The sequence below is a fragment of the Colletes latitarsis genome, chromosome 7 (assembly GCF_051014445.1).
Source record: "Colletes latitarsis isolate SP2378_abdomen chromosome 7, iyColLati1, whole genome shotgun sequence".
In the NCBI taxonomy this organism is placed as follows: Eukaryota; Metazoa; Arthropoda; class Insecta; order Hymenoptera; family Colletidae; genus Colletes; species Colletes latitarsis.
Window position 1 is genome coordinate 3,402,442 of NC_135140.1, and position 24,293 is coordinate 3,426,734.

General features: G+C 37.2%; 1 protein-coding gene across 8 annotated transcripts in view; it reads left to right on the plus strand.

Annotated features, from left to right (window-relative positions):
• The window catches only part of Wake (ankyrin repeat and fibronectin type III domain containing protein wide awake), a 225,862-nt gene extending 218,349 nt beyond the window's left edge, over window positions 1-7,513 (plus strand). For 7 of the 8 annotated variants that reach the window (XM_076769202.1, XM_076769205.1, XM_076769203.1 and 4 more), the window contains 7 exons: window positions 177-437; window positions 511-813; window positions 1,360-1,803; window positions 1,883-2,258; window positions 2,343-2,949; window positions 3,036-3,830; window positions 4,765-7,513. In XM_076769202.1, coding sequence (XP_076625317.1) covers window positions 177-437; window positions 511-813; window positions 1,360-1,803; window positions 1,883-2,258; window positions 2,343-2,949; window positions 3,036-3,830; window positions 4,765-5,100 — 3,122 coding nt within the window. In that variant the 3' untranslated portion in view covers window positions 5,101-7,513. Of the gene's footprint in view, window positions 1-176; window positions 438-510; window positions 814-1,359; window positions 1,804-1,882; window positions 2,259-2,342; window positions 2,950-3,035; window positions 3,831-4,177; window positions 4,257-4,764 lie in introns of all 8 variants that reach the window. The other variant, XR_013080029.1, reaches the window with a different exon arrangement.
• The last annotated feature ends 16,780 nt before the right edge of the window (window positions 7,514-24,293 follow it).

Genomic DNA, 24,293 nt, shown 5'->3' on the forward strand with positions numbered 1-24,293 from the left:
ATAAACGAGTTTTGGTCGAATCGTACACCAAGAAAAATTAAGAAAATAATAGTTGGAAGTACAACTACCTACAGAAACGTTTGACAATTAAAACGGTCATTAATTTAATAGTTTTGTTCCTGAGGATGCGTGGAAACACGAGAAACGCGTTTCGAATATTGTCTGAACGATTCCAGTCAAATCTCCGGAATCCCTGGGCAGCCATTTGGCCTCGTTGCTGTCGGAAGCGGAGCACAGAGTCCAAGAGCTGGGCGGCAGTACTTCCGGTAGCGGCGGTACCACCCTTTTGGAGCCGCCAACCAGTCATAGGTCAAGTTTCTCGTCGCAGCACAACAATCTCACGGGATGCGGCGGTAGCGCGGAGGACAAGCAGCTGGCCCTCTGGGAAAGGAGAGCCAGAGCCCTCAGGAAGATGTTGCTCGGGTTCGATCAAGCGAGTAAGTCCTCTGGAGATACCTGGACCCGACGCAGCTCGTACCAGCGAACGTTGGAACGTTGTATTTTTCTCAGGACCGCCCGATATACCGTTCCTGGTCGCGGTGGACGTTACGGGTACGAATTCTGTGACGGTGAGATTCCAGGAGCCGGATTCTCACGATTCGCCCATCTGCACGAAGTTCAAGGTCCAGTGGAGCGTCAAGGACGACTTCTCGGTGATCTGCGGCGAGAGAGAGGTCCTGGACATGAAACAGAGGGAGTGCAGAATCGACGATCTGATCCAAGGACAGAAGTACCATTTTCGAGCGGCCGCTGGGAATCTGAAGGGCTACAGCAGGTTCAGGAACTCGACGCCTGCTCACGTTACTCCTAGCAGTAAAGTCATTTTTTTAAGTTCTTAGAAATCAGTAGTGTTCGGATGTATGACAATAAATTTGTACGCTTGTATGACCATGTATCTCCATTGGTACTGGTGACGTTGGACTGTAAAGGGTTACAGTAACGCACGGTTAACTTTCAACCCTTCTGATCCCTTCCCCTTAACGTCTCGAAACTTGATCCAATAGAAAAAAGAAGACACAGTGTACAGAGATGCTGTAAAAAGACGATAAAAAGAATTTTTACTTTCTGTATCCTTTATCCTACATTCTTGAGAATGATACCAATGTATTTCTGGGATTCTTCCAATTAAAATAAATCCAAATAATATGGGGCAGTTTCCAAAATGTAAGAAGCTAACCATGCGTTACTGTACATAGGCTGAAGTCAAAGATCATTGTTCATCGTGGAAGAATTACGAATGAAACAATACTTACACCTTCCACCGCGACTAAATTTGCCTTAAGCAGTCGCGTCAGGTTGAATTTACTGTCGAGTCTCTGAGAATTAAAGCGTCTGAGGATTGGACGATCATCGTTTTAGGTTGGAGGGACATCGATGGCAGGGTGCCAAGGTTCGCGGGTCGATTGGAACAATTAAATACTCTATTCACGGATATAAGACGGCCGGAATATACCCAAGAAACGCCGGCAGTGCAGAGGCGTAATCATAAGAAGAAAACGACGATAAAGCAGCTGTTCACGGCTACGAGTAAATTTCAAAAGAATCTCAGGCGAGGCGTGTTCCTCGCCTGTCTGCTCTATCACGAGGACAAGGTGCTCGTGACGAACGAGGATTTCCTACCCGTGATCGAAGTAGACGAGACATACCCTAGCTGTATTTACAACGATTTCCATTGGCTCATGAAAGTGGCCTGCACTTGGGACGACGTGAAGACTCTTCGCCAGGACATGGAGAAGAGCCACAGCAGCTCGACAAACCACTTCAGGATAAAGCTGTTACAAGCTGCTGCGCAAATGCAGGCACGTAGTTTCATATTTTCTCGTGAAATATTTTATAAAATCGCCAAGAAGTGTATATTAACGATGTTGACGATTGCAGGCAGCACTGTGCATACAGGACCTCGGGCAACTGTACCATAAACCTGTTAGAGACATCCAAGGCACCCTAGTATTCTCCACGGTAAATTACATAAAATCCCCAAAGTTGATCTCAGTATTGAACAGCAGATGGTTGCCACTCAGCAAAGTGACGAAAAAAGTAATTACTCACGAAGACAGCAACGTGGCGGACATCTTGATAGCCAGTATACAAGAACAGATGACCTATCACCAAGTCAGCAGTATTAAACTATCGAAGGGGCTGTACCTTGGTTACATAAAGATGCAAAGTAGCGTGGATCTGATTCAGGTCGTGGTACCCGCAAAATCGCCTAACGTTTTACCTCATTGCAAGATCCGCGACAATCCGCACGTCTCCGCGTAAGTATCGGGATCGTTTACCCTGCGTTATAAAATAAAGTATCTGCTCGTTTATTTAATACTTTATCTTTACTTTGGTTATAGCGAAGAGTGGGATTATCTGAAAAGGATAACTCGTATTCACGCTTCGGACGTTTCGGTCAAGGACTCCGAAGAGAAGGAGAACGTAACGAACGAGTCACAAGGTACAGAGCAACAAAAGCTATTCGTGGATCTCGTTGCTGCTACCGCGAGACGATTGTTCAATTATATGGAGATCAGTCCCGAAGATTCCCTGTGTCATCGACTCTACGACGCTGAAGTGATCGATCTGACGCACGATGTGTCCTTCCTGATTGCCGTGCCTCCAGCGGAGACCGCTTGTTGCGTACCTGGAACCAGAGAGATCCTTCTGCAAAGGGGCGATCTTCTATCGTTACCCATTCAAGTGTTCGAGATGGTGCACTTGAATACGTATCAGAAAGACGTAATTAATAGATACTCGAGGTTAAGTTGTATCCTGGAATTGGATACGGCGCAAGCACAGCACAGCCACCGTGAAGCATTCAGTTCTCTGGAGTTGAGCGTGGCGAAGGACAAGCTGGCCAGATTGCAGGATCTTCAGTCGCAAGTGAACACCGTCTGGAAAGGCGCCAGATGGCTCATAGATGTGATCACATTCGCGAGGGATCGCGGATCGTCGCAACAAACCGTAAGTTTGATCCCTTCTGTAGAAGTAGGTACAAGCGAAGCATTGCTGACTCTGACGTTAAACGATTCTGTGATTTGTGATTGCAGGGTACGTCGCAGGCGCTCGGAATTTCGATGAAGTACCTGCTCAGTCTCGACAGGAACAAAAGCAACAATAACAGCAACAGCCTAAAGAGGAGTTTGTTGCAATTGCCGCCGCGCGATCCGAAACTCGTCAAGTCCAGTCCAGGACGTGGCAGCTGGCCGGGACCTAACGTGACCAATTCCTCTTCGAATCTGCTCACGACAGAGTTCAGCAAAAGCGAGCAACAGTTGCCCAGTGGGCAGTACATACGCAAAGGCAGCAACACCTCGAACGTTTCGACCGGCTCGGAACCTCCAAAGTCCTGTATACCGATAAGCAGCACCAGCAATCTAAGCAGCACGACCAGCGCCAGCAGTAACAACCATCTGGTACCCTTACAGAACACCAGGCTGCCACCGTCCAAATCCGAGGACACATTGATTCTAACGAAATACAAACACAGTCCCCGAAATAGGTCAGCAACGATCACGTCCGCGTCGGCCAGTAGCAGCCCGTTGCTCAGCATAAAGCCCATCATTTATGGCGGCTCGCTTTTGAGCGTGTCGACGGGCATGACGAACGCGACGAGTCTCCTTAGCGTCAGTAACACCAATTCCGATAGTTTACACTCTCTGAGTAGCGACGAATACTCGACCCCCAATTCGACCGCCTGCATCAAAGCTGTACACACCAAAGGGAAATCGACCAAGCCTACCGCCAGTGTCGCGGCCATGGCGACCGGAACGCTGGAGAGCCAGCTGGAGGAGGAGAAGAACGAGACTACGATGATGCCAGCACCTCCGCCTGGCATTCTCCAGGTAACTTCTGGTGGTGTCTTCAAATGTCAATTTCAATAGGATGTAATTCGTATCGAAGAAAGATTAATAGAAATGTAGTAAGTTCGTGACTCTCGAGATTGGTCTGTTGCGTTTAATAGGTTAGTTTGAAAGGTATAAACATAAACTTGGGAACCGTTCTTAATTAGTAAACCAAGTATAGTGGTACCAATCTTGAGACTCACTCTGACACAAATTGTCTCGGTCGCTTTATGTTAAACGGGAAATTGTTCTACATTACGCAAGCTTTCTTAGGGTAACGCACTCGTTTCAAAGCTTGTTATGTTCCAGAACGACCCATTGAATATAAATAATATTTTTCCTTGTAGGGAACACAAGTCTAACCCGATTGTAGTTAAAAACAGCTCACTTGGTCTTCTAGTGCAGACCGATGTAGCAGACACACGAGTAAGCCGCTAACTGCTACGTTTCAGCGCTTATTTCGCTCAGATACGCTTTCCGAAACGCGCTTTTTGTGTATTAATCAGGGTTCGGGACTATTCGTCGAACTTTTACGTACTCGAATATCTTGTGCATAATACTGGATACTTGCAAATCGAATTTATTAGAATTTGAATATTCGAATAGTTCCAGCCCTGGTATAAACTTTAACAAAGCATGTCAGAGTCTGAATTACTCAACTGTTACTTCGACAAGTCAATCCCAATGAGATCGAGAGTTATTCTTCGAGTGTTGTACGATCATCTTGATAAGTGGTTCTTTCATCGATTTCTTTGCTCGCAACTAACATCCATTAATTTCACTTCTCGTTCACAAGTAACAGCCAGACGCACCGAGCAACGCGTTGTCGCTGCCAGCTGAATGTCGCTGCAAATGCTGATTTTACAACAGAAAGTTTGTCTGTCTGGTCCGACATGTCCTCGACGACCCGACTCTAACGAACGAATCTTTGCAGGTTTACGCGGCCTATGAAACCGGGCTGGCATCTGGTACCAGTCTGAAATTACACGTCACGCCGAGGACCACGGCCAGAGAGGTCGTCAATCTGGTTGTGAAGCAGCTGAACATGGCGATGGTCCTCAAGGGCCAGGAGGGTCCCATTTACACGTCCGACGAGCTGCCGAATTTCTGTTTGGTAGCCGTGATCGGCGCTAGGGAACGTTGCCTCAGGGACGACTTCAAGCTACTGCAGCTACAGAATCCCTGGAAAAAGGGCAGACTTTACGTGAGACAGAAGCAGGACGTGCTTGCGGCTCTCGAGCACAGCAGCAAGCACACCGCATATTTATAGCATAAATAAACAACAATAAAAAAAAAAAAAGAAGAAAAAAAAAGCAGAAGATGATGTAGAAACGATCTCGGGGAAGAAACCGGAACTGTCCCGACGATAATGCGTAAGAAACTCTCCGTCTCGTAAGTAACCGGCAATAGCAGCCAAAACAATGGCTTCGTTCGAGTTTCTCATTGGAGCTTCGACGAAGTTCTCTGCATTTTCTTTATTCACGGTCGTTTGTACGCCGAGTGGAAGATCGTAGATATTTCTGTTGAAACGATAGACAGTATCTGCCACTAGCGTGACACGGAACGCGTTGACGTGTACATAAAGGAAGCGCTTGCAGCAGCTACGCGAGGAGTTTTCAATTCTATGTCGAGGCTCTAAGTAAATTACACGTAATTAGATAGAGGTATGCAAGAACGATCCGTGCGTCGAGGATCAAAGAACACGGACATGGTAATTCTCGCTTTCGAGCAACAATCGTCACACCGGATTCGAACAACGTAATTATCCACTGGTTGCGTAACAACCTCAACATTGTCGCACGAGAGTGTGAATTACTGCATCCACGTGACCCGTACATTCCAAACCGAGTTTCGATCCGCCAACTGCTGAACGACCAGCGAAGGAATGGATAATACTCATGGTATACCGTTATATTTTAGATAACGATCTCAGTGTTTTTTGCTCGAGCGTGAATCGAAAGTTACAGAGATCTCGTTCGCGTTCAATTGATTTCTTGAACCCTTCTAAGTTACGCATTACCTTTTCTTCCATTACGGATCGTAACTCGCGACCGACGAGGATCGAAGCGCCGAACGAACCAAGAACGGAATTCTCGAGCAAGATTTTATATTTATATGTTTCGATTTAACGATTCAGTGACGATGTTCTCGGTCGAGTCTCGTCGACAGGCTCGGGAAAGAAAAAGAAAGAAAAACGGGCCACGGTCCTCGAAGCGGATTACCCCAACCTAAAAGAGTCTCCGTTCTCGTTGGGGCTCCATTGTCATCCCGGAATCGAGCGGTTCTTTTCCATAGTCCGTCGAGATCGTCCTATTTTCACCGGAGATCCGCTAGAAGATTGTCGACGAAAAATCGAGAAGCGTTCTAAATATTAAGCAAAGTCACTCGAGGTGTTTAGGGGACACTAGCTACGACGAATAGAGCGAGAAAACTAAAGCGTGCAGATGTGATCCAGATGAAAGAGGCTTATAGACTGTTGCGTAGAGTAAACGAAAGAGTATTACTACGATTATTTTTATTCTCGGTCGTCTTCGCGCGTTCTTCTTGCGTCCATTATTAACACGCGAGGAGTCCGGGTATATTTTTGTCACGAGATTGTTCGCTCTCTTTCGCGTTCTCCTGGCTCGACTTTTGTTGTTTGTTTTATTATTTTTTTTTTTTTTGGAAATGTTGCATTTGTACATTTGTATTTTTACGGAACGAGAATCGCGTACGTTCGTCCCAACCTTATTCTTCTCTGTTGAGGGAGGATGACGCGTGGCACTCGAGGACTAAAATCCGCGACTCATAGACGATGGAGGTTTCGAGTGGATTGCATGATACACCCCTGAATGCACTGTACAATTTAGTTTGCAAAGAGTCCTTGAAATTATTGTCGATGAATACGATAACTCTTTAGCAACGGAATCCTCTGTTTAAGTTTACGTAGTACGTCTGATTCTTATTGGCTTTTGTTCTTCTGGATTCTTCGCTTTCAAGTGAATTCACAGCCCTGAAACTGTTACCCGTAATGTGAAATTGAAGAAATTTAAAGTTTCAAAACGAGACAGGTCGTTGACGGTGAAGTTAACGAGAAGAATTTGTTTAGCGTTAACGCGAAGATCCGTCCTCCCAAAATTCGACGCAACGATTGGACAGTAACATTGTGCAGGGGCCCACCTAAGTTTAAACGAAGATGCACATATTTTTTTATCGAGCGATAAGTAAGAGATTTATACTATATTTTGCCGAGGCGCGTACCGATCGGTGACGAACGTGCGATCAGTATGCGTCCTCGCGTTTTGCAAAACAGACGTGGTCTGCATGTCCATCAGAGAGGAGACTGACAGGGAGAGTGTGTGAGAAGAGAGAACGAAAGAGAGAATGCGAGAGCAGAGAAAAAATGATGGGAGAAAAAAAAATTTAACGAAACGTTAGACAAATTTATTAGTTCTATCTGAGTGTCTATCGATGTTGAGTGTAAAATAATCATTAGCAGTTAAGCGTTACCGCGGGAGGAAAACACGACGAAGTATGCGAGAAGCCTAGATGTTCCTCCCCACTATCCCTCCCCCCCCAAAAAAAAAAAACAGAAAAAAACTAATGAAGAGAAATAAATAAGAAACTGACGAGGAAACGAACTACTTGTAAATATACAAAGAAATCTATGTATGTATAAAATATAAATGAGAATGATCGAAAAACCGGAAGTGGATTATTTTCAACGTACGCGGCGATCGAAACGTGGCGTTCCTTTTTCCTGGTGTTTTTTCTTTTTCTTTTTAGGAGAATCGATGTACGCGTCGCCTTGGTTTGTACTTGCAGGTCTTGTTTCGTCGGTCAGAGCTGGCAAACGGCTCTCGAGGAAAGGAGAAACGAACCCGGACCCTCACGACCGACAGTCCCGCTGACCCACTTCCGACTTGTTTCTCGTCTCATCTCGTCGAGCCACCTACTCCTTATTTATCTCCCACCCAGCGTAATTGTGCGCTCTGGGTCTTCCGGCTAGTTCCCAAGAGAAGAATCCGTGGTAATGAAAAACCACGAGGGCACACGCTCTGAGAAAAGGTGCCTCTCGTGGGTCAGGCAATTTCCTAGTTTTCGATCAGGAACGTTGACATTCGCGCACATTGACCGGATCACGTACCGGAGAAAAGTATTGGCACGGCATGTGCAAACGTACAAATGCTTATTGCTACTGAAGAAAATCTTTTTTTTGGTATATTCGTTTATTCTGAACTGTGGTTTATTAAGTAGCACAGACAGTGATATAATTATAGGGATTTGCGAAATAATAAAAAATATTTTAGCATTTACAATGTACAAACGTACAAATGCTTATTGCTACTGAAGAGAATCTTTTTTTTTTGGCATATTCGTTTATTCTGTTCTGTGGTTTATTAAGTAACAACAGCAGTGATATAATTAAAGCGATTTACGAAATAATAAAAAATATTTTAGCATTTACAATGTACAAACGTGCAAATGCTTATTGCTACTGAAGAAAATCTTTTTTTTTTGGTATATTCGTTTATTCTGTACTGTAGTTTATTAAGTAGCACAGACAGTGATATAATTATAGGGATTTGCGAAATAATAAAAAATATTTTAGCATTTACAATGTACAAACGTACAAATGCTTATTGCTACTGAAGAAAATCTTTTTTTTTTGCATATTCGTTTATTCTGTACTGTGGTTTATTAAGTAGCACAGGCAGTGATATAATTAAAGCGATTTACGAAATAATAAAAAATATTTTAGCATTTACAATGTACAAACGTGCAAATGCTTATTGCTACTGAAGAAAATCTTTTTTTTTTGGTATATTCGTTTATTCTGTACTGTAGTTTATTAAGTAGCACAGGCAGTGATATAATTAAAGCGATTTACGAAATAATAAAAAATATTTTAGCATTTACAATGTACAAACGTGCAAATGCTTATTGCTACTGAAGAAAATCTTTTTTTTTTGGCATATTCGTTTATTCTGTACTGTGATTTATTAAGTAGCACAGACAGTGATATAATTAAAGCGATTTGCAAAATAATATAAAATATTTTAGTATTTAGAATGTACAAATATATTTATAGTATATCATAGTGTACTTTATTTGAACATTTCAAGGGTGGACAATAGTATTCCCAAAATAAAAAATATTTCAGTATTTAGAATGTACAAATATATTTATAGTATATCATAGTGTACTTTATTTGAGCATTTCAAGGGTGGACAATGATATTCCCAAAATAAAAAATATTTTAGCATTTACGATATTCAAATATACAGGGTGCTCGACCACCCTTGGGAAAAATTTTGATGAGAGATTCTAGAGGCCAAAATAAGACGAAAATCAAGAATACCAATTTGTTGATTGAAGCTTCGTTAAAAAGTTAATAATAAAATTTATCCACCGTACACGAATTTTTTTTCTCGACAGTGAGTAGGATTTCGGGGGAATATGTATTCACCAAAAATGCTTATAATTGACCCCTGCAACCGAAAATAATTTTTTCAGAATGATTTGAGATTGTTTAATTTCATCGAAAAATTTCAGCAGCCACTCCCCAGTCGATTTTTCTTAAAAATTCGTTTTTCATTTTTAGTAATTTTGTTTGACACTCTACAGAAAAGTTGTGTAATACTTTTTTATAGGTACCCATGGGCTCTACTTCAAAAAAAAGTTTCATTGAAATCTATTCACTATTGTAGGAGTTATGATCATTTGAAAATTGGACCATTTTTATGGGGTTTTTCTCATTTTGCGGGGTCAAGGATCACCTTTTCGAATATTTTTGCAATTTCTACATATTCTCCACTAAAATACGCGTTGTTTGCTTTTTTATACATTAGAATCGTCCAATCCGTTCAGAAGTTATGGCATTTTAAAGATACGCATGAAATTTTGGAGAGACATTCTGGCTTCCAATTACATTTTCGGTAAGAAATTTTTTTTCTCGAAAATGGTTAGGAATTCGAGGATATGTCTGTTCACAAAAAATGATTGCAATTGTCCCCTGCAACTAACAATAATTTTTTCAGAATGATTTAAAAGTTTTTAATTTCGTCGAAAAATTTCTCCACTTACTGAATTTTTTTCTCGAAAGTGGTTAGGATTTCGAGGGTATGGCTATTCACCAAAAATGATTGCAATTGACCCCGGCAACTAACAATATTTTTTCCAGAACAATTTGAAATTTTTTTTTGTTCGTCGAAAAATTTTCCAGTCGGTATGAAACTTTAAAGGTTAATAACTTTCCAACGAAGCCTCAATAAACAAATTGGTATTCTTTATTTTCGTCTTATTTTGTCCTCCAGAATCTTCCATTCAAATTTTTTCCAGAGGTGGCCGAACATCCTCTATTTATAGTGTACTTTATTTAAGCATTTTAGGGGTGGACAATAGTATTAGTACTGTAATAAACTAGGATAGTAAATGAATATGTCAGAGTGTCTGATATTTCTAAAATTTTGAACAAAAATATCATTAGAAATAATATAAAATAACAGGTAGGAGTGAAATAACATTCCAGGAGGGGAAGACATTTGCTTCTTTAATAATGATAAAAGTAATTTTATTTGCTTCGTATTCATTAAACAAATATAAAAGAAATTGTATAATTCTAACGCGTAGAAAATAATTTTTGCTCCAGAAAGATGAACGATTATATAAAATAGGAAATGACCGAAATTGTGGTTTCCAAACGATCCAAGTGCACGTAACTATTCAAACGGACATCAGTTTCGCTTAGACGTGCATTTTGTACAACTTAATTCCTTCTATAAGATAAGATCAGAAAGAATAAAAGGTCGAGGGATTTGCTTACGAGTGGTTTAATCACGCTCGCAATCGTTTTGCGATAAAGTGCAAACCGCTATGCGAGTCGAGCTGGAAGTGCGGTATCATACGCACACCAGTGTCTAGTTCATTGTTGAATCGAACCACGTTTCCAATTACACCGATGAAACTCGACTTCGTTCGATGCAAAATTGCAGACGATTTTCCTTTAAACGGAAAATTGCTTTTTACTCTATCCTATTTATTAATCGTGACAAAATCAATAATTCTGTTGGACATAGTACACGTACGTTTGAATATTACGTCGACTGTAGTTTCACTTTATTATTACAATTTAAAGAAATTACAACTTTTTTGTAGAGCTTCCTGAAAGAAGAAATATTCTCAAAAGGGGTATGTCATCTCTTAAGTCTTTGTATTCACATTTTACACGTAATTAATATAATTTATCGTAACACGCAAAACATTCTCGATTATATATAGTTTGAATGAAAGCAAAGTATATTTCTTTTCAGAAGGTGACGTAGGAATAGGGAACCATTTTACTGCAATATATTGCAACTCGATCGAACGACATAAATATCACGACTCGATACGATGAAGTAAAATATGAATAAAAGTGTCGTGGTCATAGGTAAAGGAGTATGTAAAAGAAACGAACTGTCCAGGTATTATTAAATTTGCAATCTGTTGAATGGCGATCGTTTCAACGGAGTTTCGTCGAGGGTGAGAAACCCGTTGGTTGCGTAGCCTCAGTCTCCGGTAAATTCGGTTTTATGGGTACATATACAGTTAATAGTCATTGTCAAGAGGACGGAGCCGCCACGAGGCGATTGGTTGACCCGCAGTCCAGATTCGCCCCCGGCTGACCCCGTTGTTAACTGACCCACTGACGATACCGATAGCGGGACACCGTGAAACGCTCGATTCGACTCGGTCTTTCGTTCGCCTCGTCCACTTTGAAACTTTTTCTTGGAAATTTTGGCAGTCATATATTTTATTCAAATCGCCGTGGACACGTTCGTGTTATTTAAAAGTTCGTAGTCCTCAATGTAAATGTAAAAGCAGTAATTCGTGTCACGACAAAAAGGTCACAATGATGGTGATAACCCCTTAACGCTCATATTTTTCGGATTAACCAAGAATGATCAGTTTTCTTTATTGGATTTGTTTCTAAAAATGCAGTTTTCGTTAATTACAATGTATCTAACGTATAATTTGAGGGAAAACAAATATTATCATCCCTTAAACCGTTGAATTAGACAAATATCGTTTTTCAAAGCAGTCAGACTCGTTAGGGGTACAAATACTGGATAAGAATAAATCTATCCAAGAGATTGTGAATTTTCTAGTAAGTCAGTGTACGAAGTCATGGGATCGATATGGCTCCCAAGAAGATTAAAGAAATGGAAGCTTACAAATACCAGATTGAAGGAATTTTCATTTTTAAATAATAATTAAAAATGTTCGTTCGTAAATCTAATAACTTCTCTTCTAATCTAATTTAACAACTCTGTAATTGTGAAATTGATAAACGAAGTCACGAGGTCTATAGCCAAGAAAGCTAGGAAAATGGAATCACCAATCACTTTAGTCCTGTTTAGCCCACTCGAGGGATAAAAATTATTTTTCAAATTCTACGTTTGAAACGTAAGATACAATACTGTAATTTACAAAACTATATTCTTACGTTGAAACAAATTCGATAAAGAAAATATGATTCTCGTTGGGCAGAAAAGTTTTGTTGCAATAATGTATTATTATTAGTGTTCGAATAATATTGTAATATACTCTCTCGATAATGTCTATATTGAGTTTAGAAACATCCGTTAGCCTACTTAAAATCCAAACTTCTCTCGACTATAGTTCGAAACAATTCTCTCCCTCCCGGCGAACTGCTGAAAAATCGGTTTTCAGTAACAACTTGTCCGATGCGTTCGATGTTCGTCGAGGCACGAACAGCCTAGTTTCTCAATAGTCGACCACGATCGCTAATAACGTCGGTCGTGAAGCCATAAACGCGTCCACTGACAAAAATGCATCTCACTCGACGCATCTGGGATCCATGTTCACGCGTCGTACGGTTGCGACACGTTGCATTGTGCTCGGGAGCCTGTCACGAGAACCAGATTGCCGTAATAATTTGATTGATACTTGCTCTCCTTCTCTCAGAAAACGCTCGAAGGACTGGGATCGAGAAGCCGGTCACGCGTGTCCGCCTCTGAAGCAATCGGGAACGTAGAAGATCGAGAAAATCAGGAAGCTGACATCGTTTAGGAAGGACGGGTAAAAAATAAAAGAATCAAAAATAAGGAAGATTGGTAAACGAGAATCAGCATACTGTTTTTAATCGAAGGAACAGAGAAAACGATATTTAACCCTTTGCACTCCAATGGCGTCGCAACAGCGACATCTATCGCAACTAGGATTTAAGATTTATCTGTAGTAACAGAAAATGAAGAAATTTTAGATTAAAAATATTTATAGATTCCTCTGAAAAAGGGTAATTTTAGTATTCTTTAAAATGGCTAAGTTGCATTTAAGTAGCCAGTTGCCTTTATTAGAATTAGTTCTTTGAGTGCATAGAGTAGAGTCTAGAGTATGTTACCAAAAACATCGATATCTATCACAACTAGATTTAACATTTATCTGTAGTAATAGAAAACAAAGAAATTTTAGATTACGAATATTTATAGATATCTCTGAAAAAGGGCAATTTTAGAATTCTTTAAAATGGCGTCGCTAAGTTTCATTTAAGTAGCCAGTTGCTTTTATTAAAATTAGTTCTTTGAGTGCATAGAGTTGAGTCTAGAGTATGTTACCAAAAATATCAATATCTATCGCAACTAGACTTAAGATTTCTCTGGAAAAGGGTAATTTTAGTATTCTTTAAAATGGCTAAGTTGCATTTAAGTAGCCAGTTGCTTTTATTAAAATTAGTTCTTAGGGCGCAGAGGCTTAAATCTAGATTATGTTATCAAAAATATCGCCATCTATCGCAACTAGATTTGAGATTTATCTGTAGTAATAGAAAATGAAGAAATTTTAGATTACGAATATTTATAGATTTCTCTGAAAAAGGGCAATTTTAGAATTCTTTAAAATGCAAAGTTGCATTTAAGTAGCAAGTTGCTTTTATTAACATTAGTTCTTAGAGCGCTGAGGGTAAAGTCTAGAGTATGTTACTAAAAATATCGACATCTATCGCAACTAGGATTTAAGATTTATCTGTATTAACAGAAAATGAAGAAATTTTAGATTAAAAATATTTATAGATTTCTCTGAAAAAGGGTAATTTTAGTATTCTTTAACATGGCTAAATTGCATTTAAGTAGCCAGTTGCTTTTATTAAAATTAGTTCTTTGAGTGCATAGAGTTGAGTCTAGAGTGTGTTACCAAAAATATCGACATCTATAGCAACTAGATTTAACATTTATCTGTAGTAATAGAAAACAAAGAAATTTTAGATTACGAATATTTATAGATTTCTCTGAAAAAGGGCAATTTTAGAATTCTTTAAAATGGCGTCGCTAAGTTTCATTTAAGTAGCCAGTTGCTTTTATTAAAATTAGTTCTTTGAGTGCATAGAGTTGAGTCTAGAGTATGTTACTAAAAATATCGACATCTATCGCAACTAGGATTTAAGATTTATCTGTATTAACAGAAAATGAAGAAATTTTAGATTAAAAATATTTATAGATTTCTCTGAAAAAGGGTAATTTTAGTATTCTTTAAAATGGCTAAGTTGCATTTAAGTAGCCAGTTGCTTTTATTAAAATTAGTTCTTCGAGTGCATAGAGTTGTGTCTCGAGTATGTTACCAAAAATATCGATATCTATCGCAACTAGATTTAACATTTATCTGTAGTAACAGAAAATGAAGAAACTTTAGATTACAAATATTTATAGATTTCTCTGAAAAAGGGCAATTTTAGAATTCTTTAAAATGGTGTCGCAAAGTTGCATTTAAGTAGCCAGTTGCTTTTATTAAAATTAGTTCTTTGAGTGCATAGAGTTGAGTCTAGAGTATGTTACCAAAAATATCAATATCTATCGCAACTAGACTTAAGATTTCTCTGGAAAAGGGTAATTTTACTATTCTTTAAAATGGCTAAGTTGCATTTAAGTAGCCAGTTGCTTTTATTAAAATTAGTTCTTTGAGTGCATAGAGTTGAGTCTAGAGTATATTACCAAAAATATCGACATCTATAGCAACTAGATTTAACATTTATCTGTAGTAATAGAAAACAAAGAAATTTTAGATTACGAATATTTATAGATTTCTCTGAAAAAGGGCAATTTTAGAATTCTTTAAAAAGGGTAATTTTAGTATTCTTTAAAATGGTGTCGCAAAGTTGCATTTAACTAGCTAGTTACTTCTATTAAAATTGGCTCTTTGAGCACAGAGAGTTAAACAAAAAATATCGACATCTATAGCAACTAGATTTAACATTTATCTGTAGTAATAGAAAACAAAGAAATTTTAGATTACGAATATTTATAGATATCTCTGAAAAAGGGCAATTTTAGAATTCTTTAAAATGGTGTTACAAAGTTGCATTTAAGTAGCCAGTTGCTTTTATTAAAATTAGTTCTTTGAGTGCATAGAGTTGAGTCTAGAGTATGTTACCAAAAATATCGACATCTATAGCAACTAGATTTAACATTTATCTGTAGTAATAGAAAACAAAGAAATTTTAGATTACGAATATTTATAGATTTCTCTGAAAAAGAGTACTTTTAGTATACTTTAAAATGGCTAAGTTGCTTTTATTAAAATTAGTTCTTTGAGTGCATAGAATTGAGTCTAGAGTATGTTACCAAAAATATCGACATCTATAGCAACTAGAATTAACATTTATCTGTAGTAACAGAAAATGAAGAAATTTTTGATTACGAATATTTACAAATTTCTCTGAAAAAGGGCAATTTTAGAATTCTTTAAAATGGTGTCACGAAGTTGCATTTAAGTAGACAGTTGCTTCTATTAAAATTAGTTCTTTGAACACAGAGGGTTAACTCTAGAGTCTCTTACCAAAAATATCGACATTTATCGCAACTAAATTTAACATTTATCTGTAGTAATAGAAAATGAAAAAATTTTAAATTACAAATATTTATAAATTTCTCTGAAAAAGGGCAATTTTAGTATTCTTTAAAATGGCTAAGTTGCATTTATTAAAATTAGTTCTTAGAGCGCAGAGGCTTAAGTCTAGATTATGTTATCAAAAATATCGCCATCTATCGCAACGAGATTTGAGATTTATCTGTAGTAATAGAAAATGAAGAAATATTAAATTACAAATATTTATAGATTTCTCTGAAAAAGGGTACTTTTAATATACTTTAAAATGGCTAAGTTGCTTTTATTAAAATTAGTTCTTAGAGCGCTGTGGGTAAAGTCTAGAGTATGTTACCAAAAATATCGACATCTATAGCAACTAGATTTAACATTTATCTGTAGTAACAGAAAATAAAAAAATTTTAAATTACAAATATTTACAAATTTCTCTGAAAAAGTGCAATTTTAGTATTCTTTAAAATGTCTAAGTTGCATTTAAGTATCCAGTTGCTTTCATTAAAATTAGTTCTTGGAGCCTTGGGTTGAGTCTATAGTATGTTACCAAAAATATCCTCTACTTAGAATAATAATATATTAACGAATACTATGTATTAATGATTTGTAACTTGATTCAAGAACAATGGAGGAACGAACTCCCACAATAAAAGTTTGTTATCCTTCCTGTAACATTATCGGTCGGTTACTGTTATCGAAAATTGTCTGTCCTGAAGCGATAATAATAAGCTGGTCGCAATGTAGAGCGAATTAAACGGATCGTGTTACATGGTACGCTCTGCGTTTCATTGTAATTTGTTATTACGTCGCGTGTTTCGCTCCTGGATCGGTGGATGCTGAAACACAGGACCGCAGACGTTAATGGGAACCAGTAGGTCAGTTTCTAGAACGAGGCTAGAGGCTCCTGGCAAATCCGGTGTCAATGAGATCGATTCACCCGACTTTGTCGCTCCAGATATCGACAGGGAACTGGACCGTCTGGTTCCTTCTCGACGACGTTTCTTCGCGTCCACTGTAATTCGATCGAACGGATGGATAGGTAATAATTTGTTCGCGAAATTCGCTAAAACTGAAACGGCACATTCGGCTTCCTCTACAAGCAAACGATTGCAATTCTTATTCATTCAGTGACAGATGCTTTCTCAATATTATCTTCAATTTATTCTCCGCGCAAATTACAACAGTAATCATACTTAATTACTGGAAAAATGTTATATAACGAAAATTATACCTAACGACGCAATAACTTTTAATTTATTATTCCAGCGCAATATTTATGTACTATTACTATGATAAGGTATAACGTAAAAAGAAACATGTTCTTTCGCATAAATACATCGCGCGTGATAGGAGTTAATTGCTACTCGCGACGCAGCAACGGAAAACGGAGCATGCTCGGTCAGGAAAAAACATCGTCTCGATTTACAACTAATATAAAGACAATTATTCCGTAATCGAATAATAATTACTTCAACCGCGTTTCTCGATATTATTTGTTAATATCGAATATTTAAAGGAAAGAAATCGGAGCGCGCTTGGTCAGGGAAAAGCAAAACATCCCCTCGATCTACAACTAATATAAAGACAATATTCTGTAATCGAATAATTCGCATTGGGATTTCATAAAATGAATCTTTGTGTCAATTATTATTTCTTTCGATCAATTTTAAATAAAAAAGTAACGAAATAACTCGTTACTTAAAATCATTATTATTTTTATTTTCAGACAACGGTGACTGGAAAGAAATTATTTCAAATTTACCCAGGTCTGGTGACCATTCTACGGGTTATTTCTTTCGGTCAATTTTAAATAAAGAAGTAACGAAATAACTCGTTACTTAAAATCATTATTATTTTTATTTTCAGACAACGGTGACTGGAAAGAAATTATTTCAAATTTTCCGAGGTTTGGTGACCATTCTACGGGTTATTTCTTTCGGTCAATTTTAAATAAAGAAGTAACGAAATAACTCGTTACTTAAAATTATTATTATTTTTATTTTCAGACAACGGTGACGAAAAAAATTATTTGAAATTTTCCCAAGTCTGGTGACCATTCTACGGGTTATTTCTTTCGGTCAATTTTAAATAAAGAAGTAACGAAATAACTCGTTTTAAAATCGCTATTATTATTATTTTCAGACAACGGTGACTGGAAAGAAATTATTTCAAATTCTCCCAGGTCTGGTGACCATTCTACAGGTTATTTCTTTTGGTCAATTTTAAATAAAGAAGTAACGAAATAACTCGTTACTTAAAATCATTATTATTTTTATTTTCAGATAACGGTGACTGGAAAGAAATTATTTCAAATTTTCCCAGGTCTGGTGACCATTCTACAGGTTATTTCTTTCGGTCAATTTTAAATAAAGAAGTAACGAAATAACTCGTTACTTAAAATCATTATTATTTTTATTTTCAGACAACGGTGACGAAAAAAATTATTTGAAATTTTCCCAAGTCTGGTGACCATTCTACAGGTTATTTCTTTTGGTCAATTTTAAATAAAGAAGTAACGAAATAACTCGTTTTAAAATCGCTATTATTTTTATTTTCAGATAACAGTGACTGGAAAAAAATTATTTCAAATTCGATCAGTTCTGGTGGCCATTTTGGAAATTTTTCGGGGGAAAAGATGCGTTGGAGGAAAGGGGATCGCACAGATCCGGTACGGCGAACCCTACAGATCGTCAGGGGGCTCGATTTTACACGGATCTTTGAGGCACTCGCACGAGCGATCGAGCGCACGTGTACAAGCGTGTTGCGAAAGAATTATACGGGGCACAAGGTCCGGCCATTCGCCGGACGAATTTTTACCGATCGAAGGTTAGATTTCGCAGTTGGGTACGCGTATCGATCTATGGGCTACAGCATGCCCTCTCCTTCCTTCGCCAATGTCCTCATATCACCGGTACAGTCAGCTTTGCTATCACTCTGCTTTTCCTCAAACGATCGTTCCACCTCCAACTCACCCTGGAATCGTGAATTCCTGCAAACGGGAGGAACAACGAACTCTAAATAAACCTGATTTGAAATTATTAAGTTTCTAAACTTGTACCAAAATTACTGATATTTTTTTATGATTTTTTTTTAATTTGAAGATTGTAATTCCAAGTGACACTATGTATATTCCATCTGCTTCGTAGTTGAGGCGTTTGTTTATATTTTCTGCCAGTATAGTTACAACTCCACATCTTTCGGGAGGAACAAGGTACTCTAAATAAACCTGACTTGAAATTATTAAGTTCCTCAACTTGTACCAAAATTACTGATATTTTTTTTATGATTTTTCTTTAATTTGAAGATTATAATTACAAACGAGACTATATGTATTCGATCTGCTTCGTAGTTGAGGCGTTTGTTTATATTTTCTACCAGTATAGTTGTAACTCCACATCTTTCGAGAGGAACAAGGTACTCTAAATAAACCTGACTTGAAATTATTAAGTTTCTCAACTTGTACCAAAATTACTGATATTTTTTTATGATTTTTCTTTAATTTGAAGATTGTAATTCCAAGTGACACTATGTATATTCCATCTGCTTCGTAGTTGAGGCGTTTGTTTATATTTTCTGCCAGTATAGTTGTAACTCCACATCTTTCGGGAGGAACAAGGTACTCTAAGTAAACCTGACTTGAAATTATTAAGTTTCTCAACTTGTACCAAAATTACTGATATTTTTTTATGATTTTTCTTTAATTTGAAAATTGTAATTACAAATGAGACTATATATATTCCATCTGCTTCGTAGTTGAGGGGTTTCTTTATATTTTCTGCCAGTATAGTTGAACTCCACATCTTTCGAGAGGAACAAGGTACTCTGAATAAACCTGACTTGAAATTATTAGGTTTCTCAATTTGTACTGAAACACTTTTTTTAGGATTTTTCTTAATTTGAAGATCGTAATTACAAATGAGACTATGTATATTCCATCTGCTTCGTAGTTGAGGCGTTTGTTTATATTTTCTGCCAGTATAGTTGTAACTCCAAATCTTTCAGAAGGAATAAGGAACTCTAAATAAACCTTGAATAGGTTTCTCAATTTGTACCAAAATTACTGATATTTTTTGTATTGATTTTTCTTTAATTTTAAGATTGTAGTTACAAATGAGACTACATGATAGAACTGTAACTCCACGAATGAAGGAAACGAACTGAACGTAATAGCCAAGCAACTGGACCACCGGTGCAGTCTCGATGTAGAGCAACATTTTTTGCCAATATATGTAATCGGTAGACTGCGGAAGTTTATGCAGTTATGATATTCAGCGAACATGCAAAGTATATGCAAAGCATATGCAGGAGATAGATTCGGTGCACGCTCGAGAGTAGAAAATTCGTACAATTACTTCCGATTGATGTATTTAATATTGTACGCAGCGTGTAATCCACAAATATTATAAAAAATTGTTCTACGAATGCAACGATTTATATTAATTATTTCGAAAAGAATAAAACGTGAATGCAAATTGCAAACAAAAGTTAAAATTTATATTATAGTTATGAATATTTATTAACGCGATATTATAACTTAAACGGTGATCACGGACATTTTGCGGCAATATATCAGACATTTATGATTAATAATTACAGATGTACGGTCATCATTATTGAATCTACATAGTGATTAAAATTTTTAAAATATTTAATATTGATACTAGTAATAAATATCTCCATTGCTAATGGTCAAGGTCGCATTTTCTCAGATTTCAAGGTCATCGATATTTTTGTAACATTTAAAAGTATTCGAAAAAATAATTTAGCAGAATTATTCTTTTCGAAGACCAACGATAAAGCGTTTAAAAATAAATTTCAAAAATAATTTACTATTTCTCAAATAAAAAATATTCAGAAAAAAAACTATAAAAATAACACAGACGTATCTTTTAGACTCTTGTATATAATTTCATAGTACTATGACATTTTTACAATAAAATTTTTCAGGGAATTAGAGGAAGCATCTCATCTTATAATTACAGTTTTTTTCAGCCCAATAACTTCAAGACAAAATAAAGAATTAAAGTACCGATTCGGATGAAGACGATGATAACGATAATGATTACCACTATTATTATATTTTTTTACTATTCCAAAATTGAGGAAATAAACTATGAACTACAAAAATTTGAAACATTTAAAAATTTTTAATCTCAAGTTCCAGTACGATTTCAAACGATGACTCTCTTTGACTCTTCCATACATTCGTGTTACGAAAGTATGCTATATAATATACTTTTATCACGGTGTTATGGTTGATATCACGACTCCCACTCGTTGCATTTCCCCAGGATTGTAACCCTCGAGTTTGGCTGAGTCATCATCCCCTAACGCGGCTGGCACCATTACAATTTCTCAGACTAACCGCAGTCGCTACGCAGGAACGTAGAAATAATTTCCAAAGTACGTCGATGTTGCGAACACGTGAACCCCTGTAGAAAAGAACAGGAAGAGGATTCGTAGCCCGTGGTCATCGGCGTTTCGAGTCCTCGTTGCCTCCCCAGCAACAGGATCTCGCGTTATCGAGCAGTCGAAGAGATCGCGGCGTTATCAAGAACGACTGTACGCAAGGATCGTGAGTCAGAGCGGCCAAGAAGAGTGTGGGCCACTTCTCCCGGGTGTCCCCTCCTGCGGGGACACGTCGCGCGGAGGACAACGACGACGAAGGAGACCGCCTCGCCGGGCAAGACCCCGACGAAGAAGAAAAGAGAGACGAGCGGCCGTGGCGCGGCTTACCACGAGGCCGTCGCGACCGATCAGTTTGTTCGGCGTGCACAACCGGCACGGACGTGGCCGTCGTCGCCGATTGTAAACGACGCAGTGAGCTACCATAGAGTACGACGCCTGGCATAGAGAGCGCGAGCCGAAGGATGACTGGGCCCTTCACTGGATAACACGTCGTCACTGTGTACGTTCCTAATTGAACATTTCCTACCCCCCCTTATTCTATATTTTTTTTCTCAATTTTACATCAAGAACATCGAACAAAGATACTTCCGTAAAATGTACGATTTTTGTAGACGTGTATGGAAAGTAATGAAAAATTAATGGAATGGGGGATTGTTCGGTACGGTGGAACGTGACACGAATTATTTGTCAATTTTGTTTGCGTAGATGGCGAATCTTGGGTTGCTCCATTTTAGAGACTCCTCTTTTGTGGGCGATTTTGTATTGTATGTTTGGATATAATTTTTGTAAACGTAGAAAGTATACAAAATATTTTAAAAATTAACGGAATGGGGGATTGTTCGGTACGGTGGAACGTGACACGAATTATTTGTCAATTTTGTTTGTGTAGATGACGAGTCTTGGGTTGCTCCATTTTAGAGACTCCTCTCTTGTGGGCGAATTTGTATTATATGTAGTATCGATGGATACAATTTTTATAAACGTAGAAAGTATGAGCAAATATTTTAAAAATTAATTGAATCGGGGATTTTTCGGTACGGTAGAACGTGACACGAATTATTTGTCAATTTTGTTTGTGTAGATGGCGAGTCTTGGGTTGCTTCAATTTTTATCATATGGATAAATTTTGAATGAATTCAATTCATATGGATGAATTTTTGTAAACGTAGAGAGTATACAAAATATCTAAAAAAGGAATTGAATTTATCTTGGGTTACTTATTCTCCATTTTAAAGGTACCACTCTTTTGGGCGATTTTATATTGTATGTAGTATCGATAAATACAATTTTTGTAAACGTAGAGAGTATACAAAATATTTTAAAAATTGATGGAATCGGGGATTGTTCGGTACGGTAGAACGTGACACGAATTATTTGTCAATTTTGTTTGTGTAAATGGCGAGTCTTGGGTTGCTCCATTTTAGAGACCCCTCTCTTGTGGGCGATTTTGTATTGTATGTAGTATCGATACATAATTTTTATCGTATGGATGAATTTTGAATGAATTCAATTCATACAGATGAATTTTTGTTAACGTAGAGACTATACAAAATATGTAAAAAACGAATCGAATTTGTCTTGGGTTACTTGTTCTCCATTTTAAAGGTTCCACTCTTTTGGGCGATTTTGTATTGTATGTAGTATCGATAAATATAATTTTTGTAATCGTAAAAAGTATACAAAATATTTGAAAAATTAATGGAATGGGGGATTGTTCGGTACGGTGAAATGTGACATGAATTATTTGTCAATTTTGTTTGTGTAAATGGCGAGTCTTGGGTTGCTCCATTTTAGAGACTCCTCTCTTGTGGGCGATTTTGTATTGTATGTAGTATCGATACATAATTTTTATCATATGGATGAATTTTGAATGAATTCAATTCATACAGATGAATTTTTGTTAACGTAGAGACTATACAAAATATGTGAAAAACGAATTGGATTTGTCTTGGATTGCTTGTTCTCCATTTTAAAGGTTTCACTCTTTTGGGCGATTTTGTATTGTATGTAGTATCGATAAATACAATTTTTGTAAACGTAGAGAGTATACAAAATATTTAAAAAATTGATGGAATCGGGGATTGTTTGGTACAATGGAACGTGACACGAATTATTTGTCAATTTTGTTTGCGTAGATGACGAGTCTTGGGTTGCTTCATTTTAGAGACTCCTCTCTTGTGGGCGATTTTGTATTGTATGTAGTATCGATAGATAATTTGTATCATATGGATGAATTTTGAATGAATTCAATTCATACAGATGAATTTTTGTTAACGTAGAGACTATACAAAATATGTAAAAAACGAATTGAATTTGTCTTGGGTTACTTGTTCTCCATTTTAAAGGTTCCACTCTTTTGGGCGATTTTATATTGTATGTAGTATCGATAAATACAATTTTTGTAAACGTAGAAAGTATGGGTAAATATTTTAAAAATTAATTGAATCGGGGATTATTCGGTACGGTAGAACGTGACACGAATTATTTGTCAATTTTGTTTGCGTAGATGGCGAATCTTGGGTTGCTCCATTTTAGAGACTCCTCTCTTGTGGGCGATTTTGTATTGTATGTAGTATCGATGGATAATTTTTATCATATGGATAAATTTTGAATGAATTCAATTCATATGGATGAATTTTTGTTAACGTAGAGACTATACAAAATATGTAAAAAACGAATTGAATTTGTCTTGGGTTACTTGTTCTCCATTTTAAAGGTTCCACTCTTTTGGGTGATTTTGTATTGTATGTAGTATCGATAAATACAATTTTTGTAAACGTAGAGAGTATACAAAATATGTAAAAAACGAATTGAATTTATCTTGGGTTACTTATTCTCCATTTTAAAGGTTCCACTCTTTTGGGCGATTTTATATTGTATGTAGTATCGATAAATACAATTTTTGTAAACGTAGAGAGTATACAAAATATGTAAAAAACGAATTGAATTTATCTGGGGTTACTTGTTCTCCATTTTAAAGGTTCCACTCTTTTGGGCGATTTTGTATTCTATGTAGTATCGATGGATACAATTTTTGTAAACGTAGAAAGTACGGGTAAATATTTTAAAAATTAATTGAATCGGGGATTATTCGGTACGGTAGAACGTGACACGAATTATTTGTCAATTTTGTTTGCGTAGATAGCGAATCTTGGGTTGCTCCATTTTAGAGACTCCTCTCTTGTGAGCGATTTTGTATTG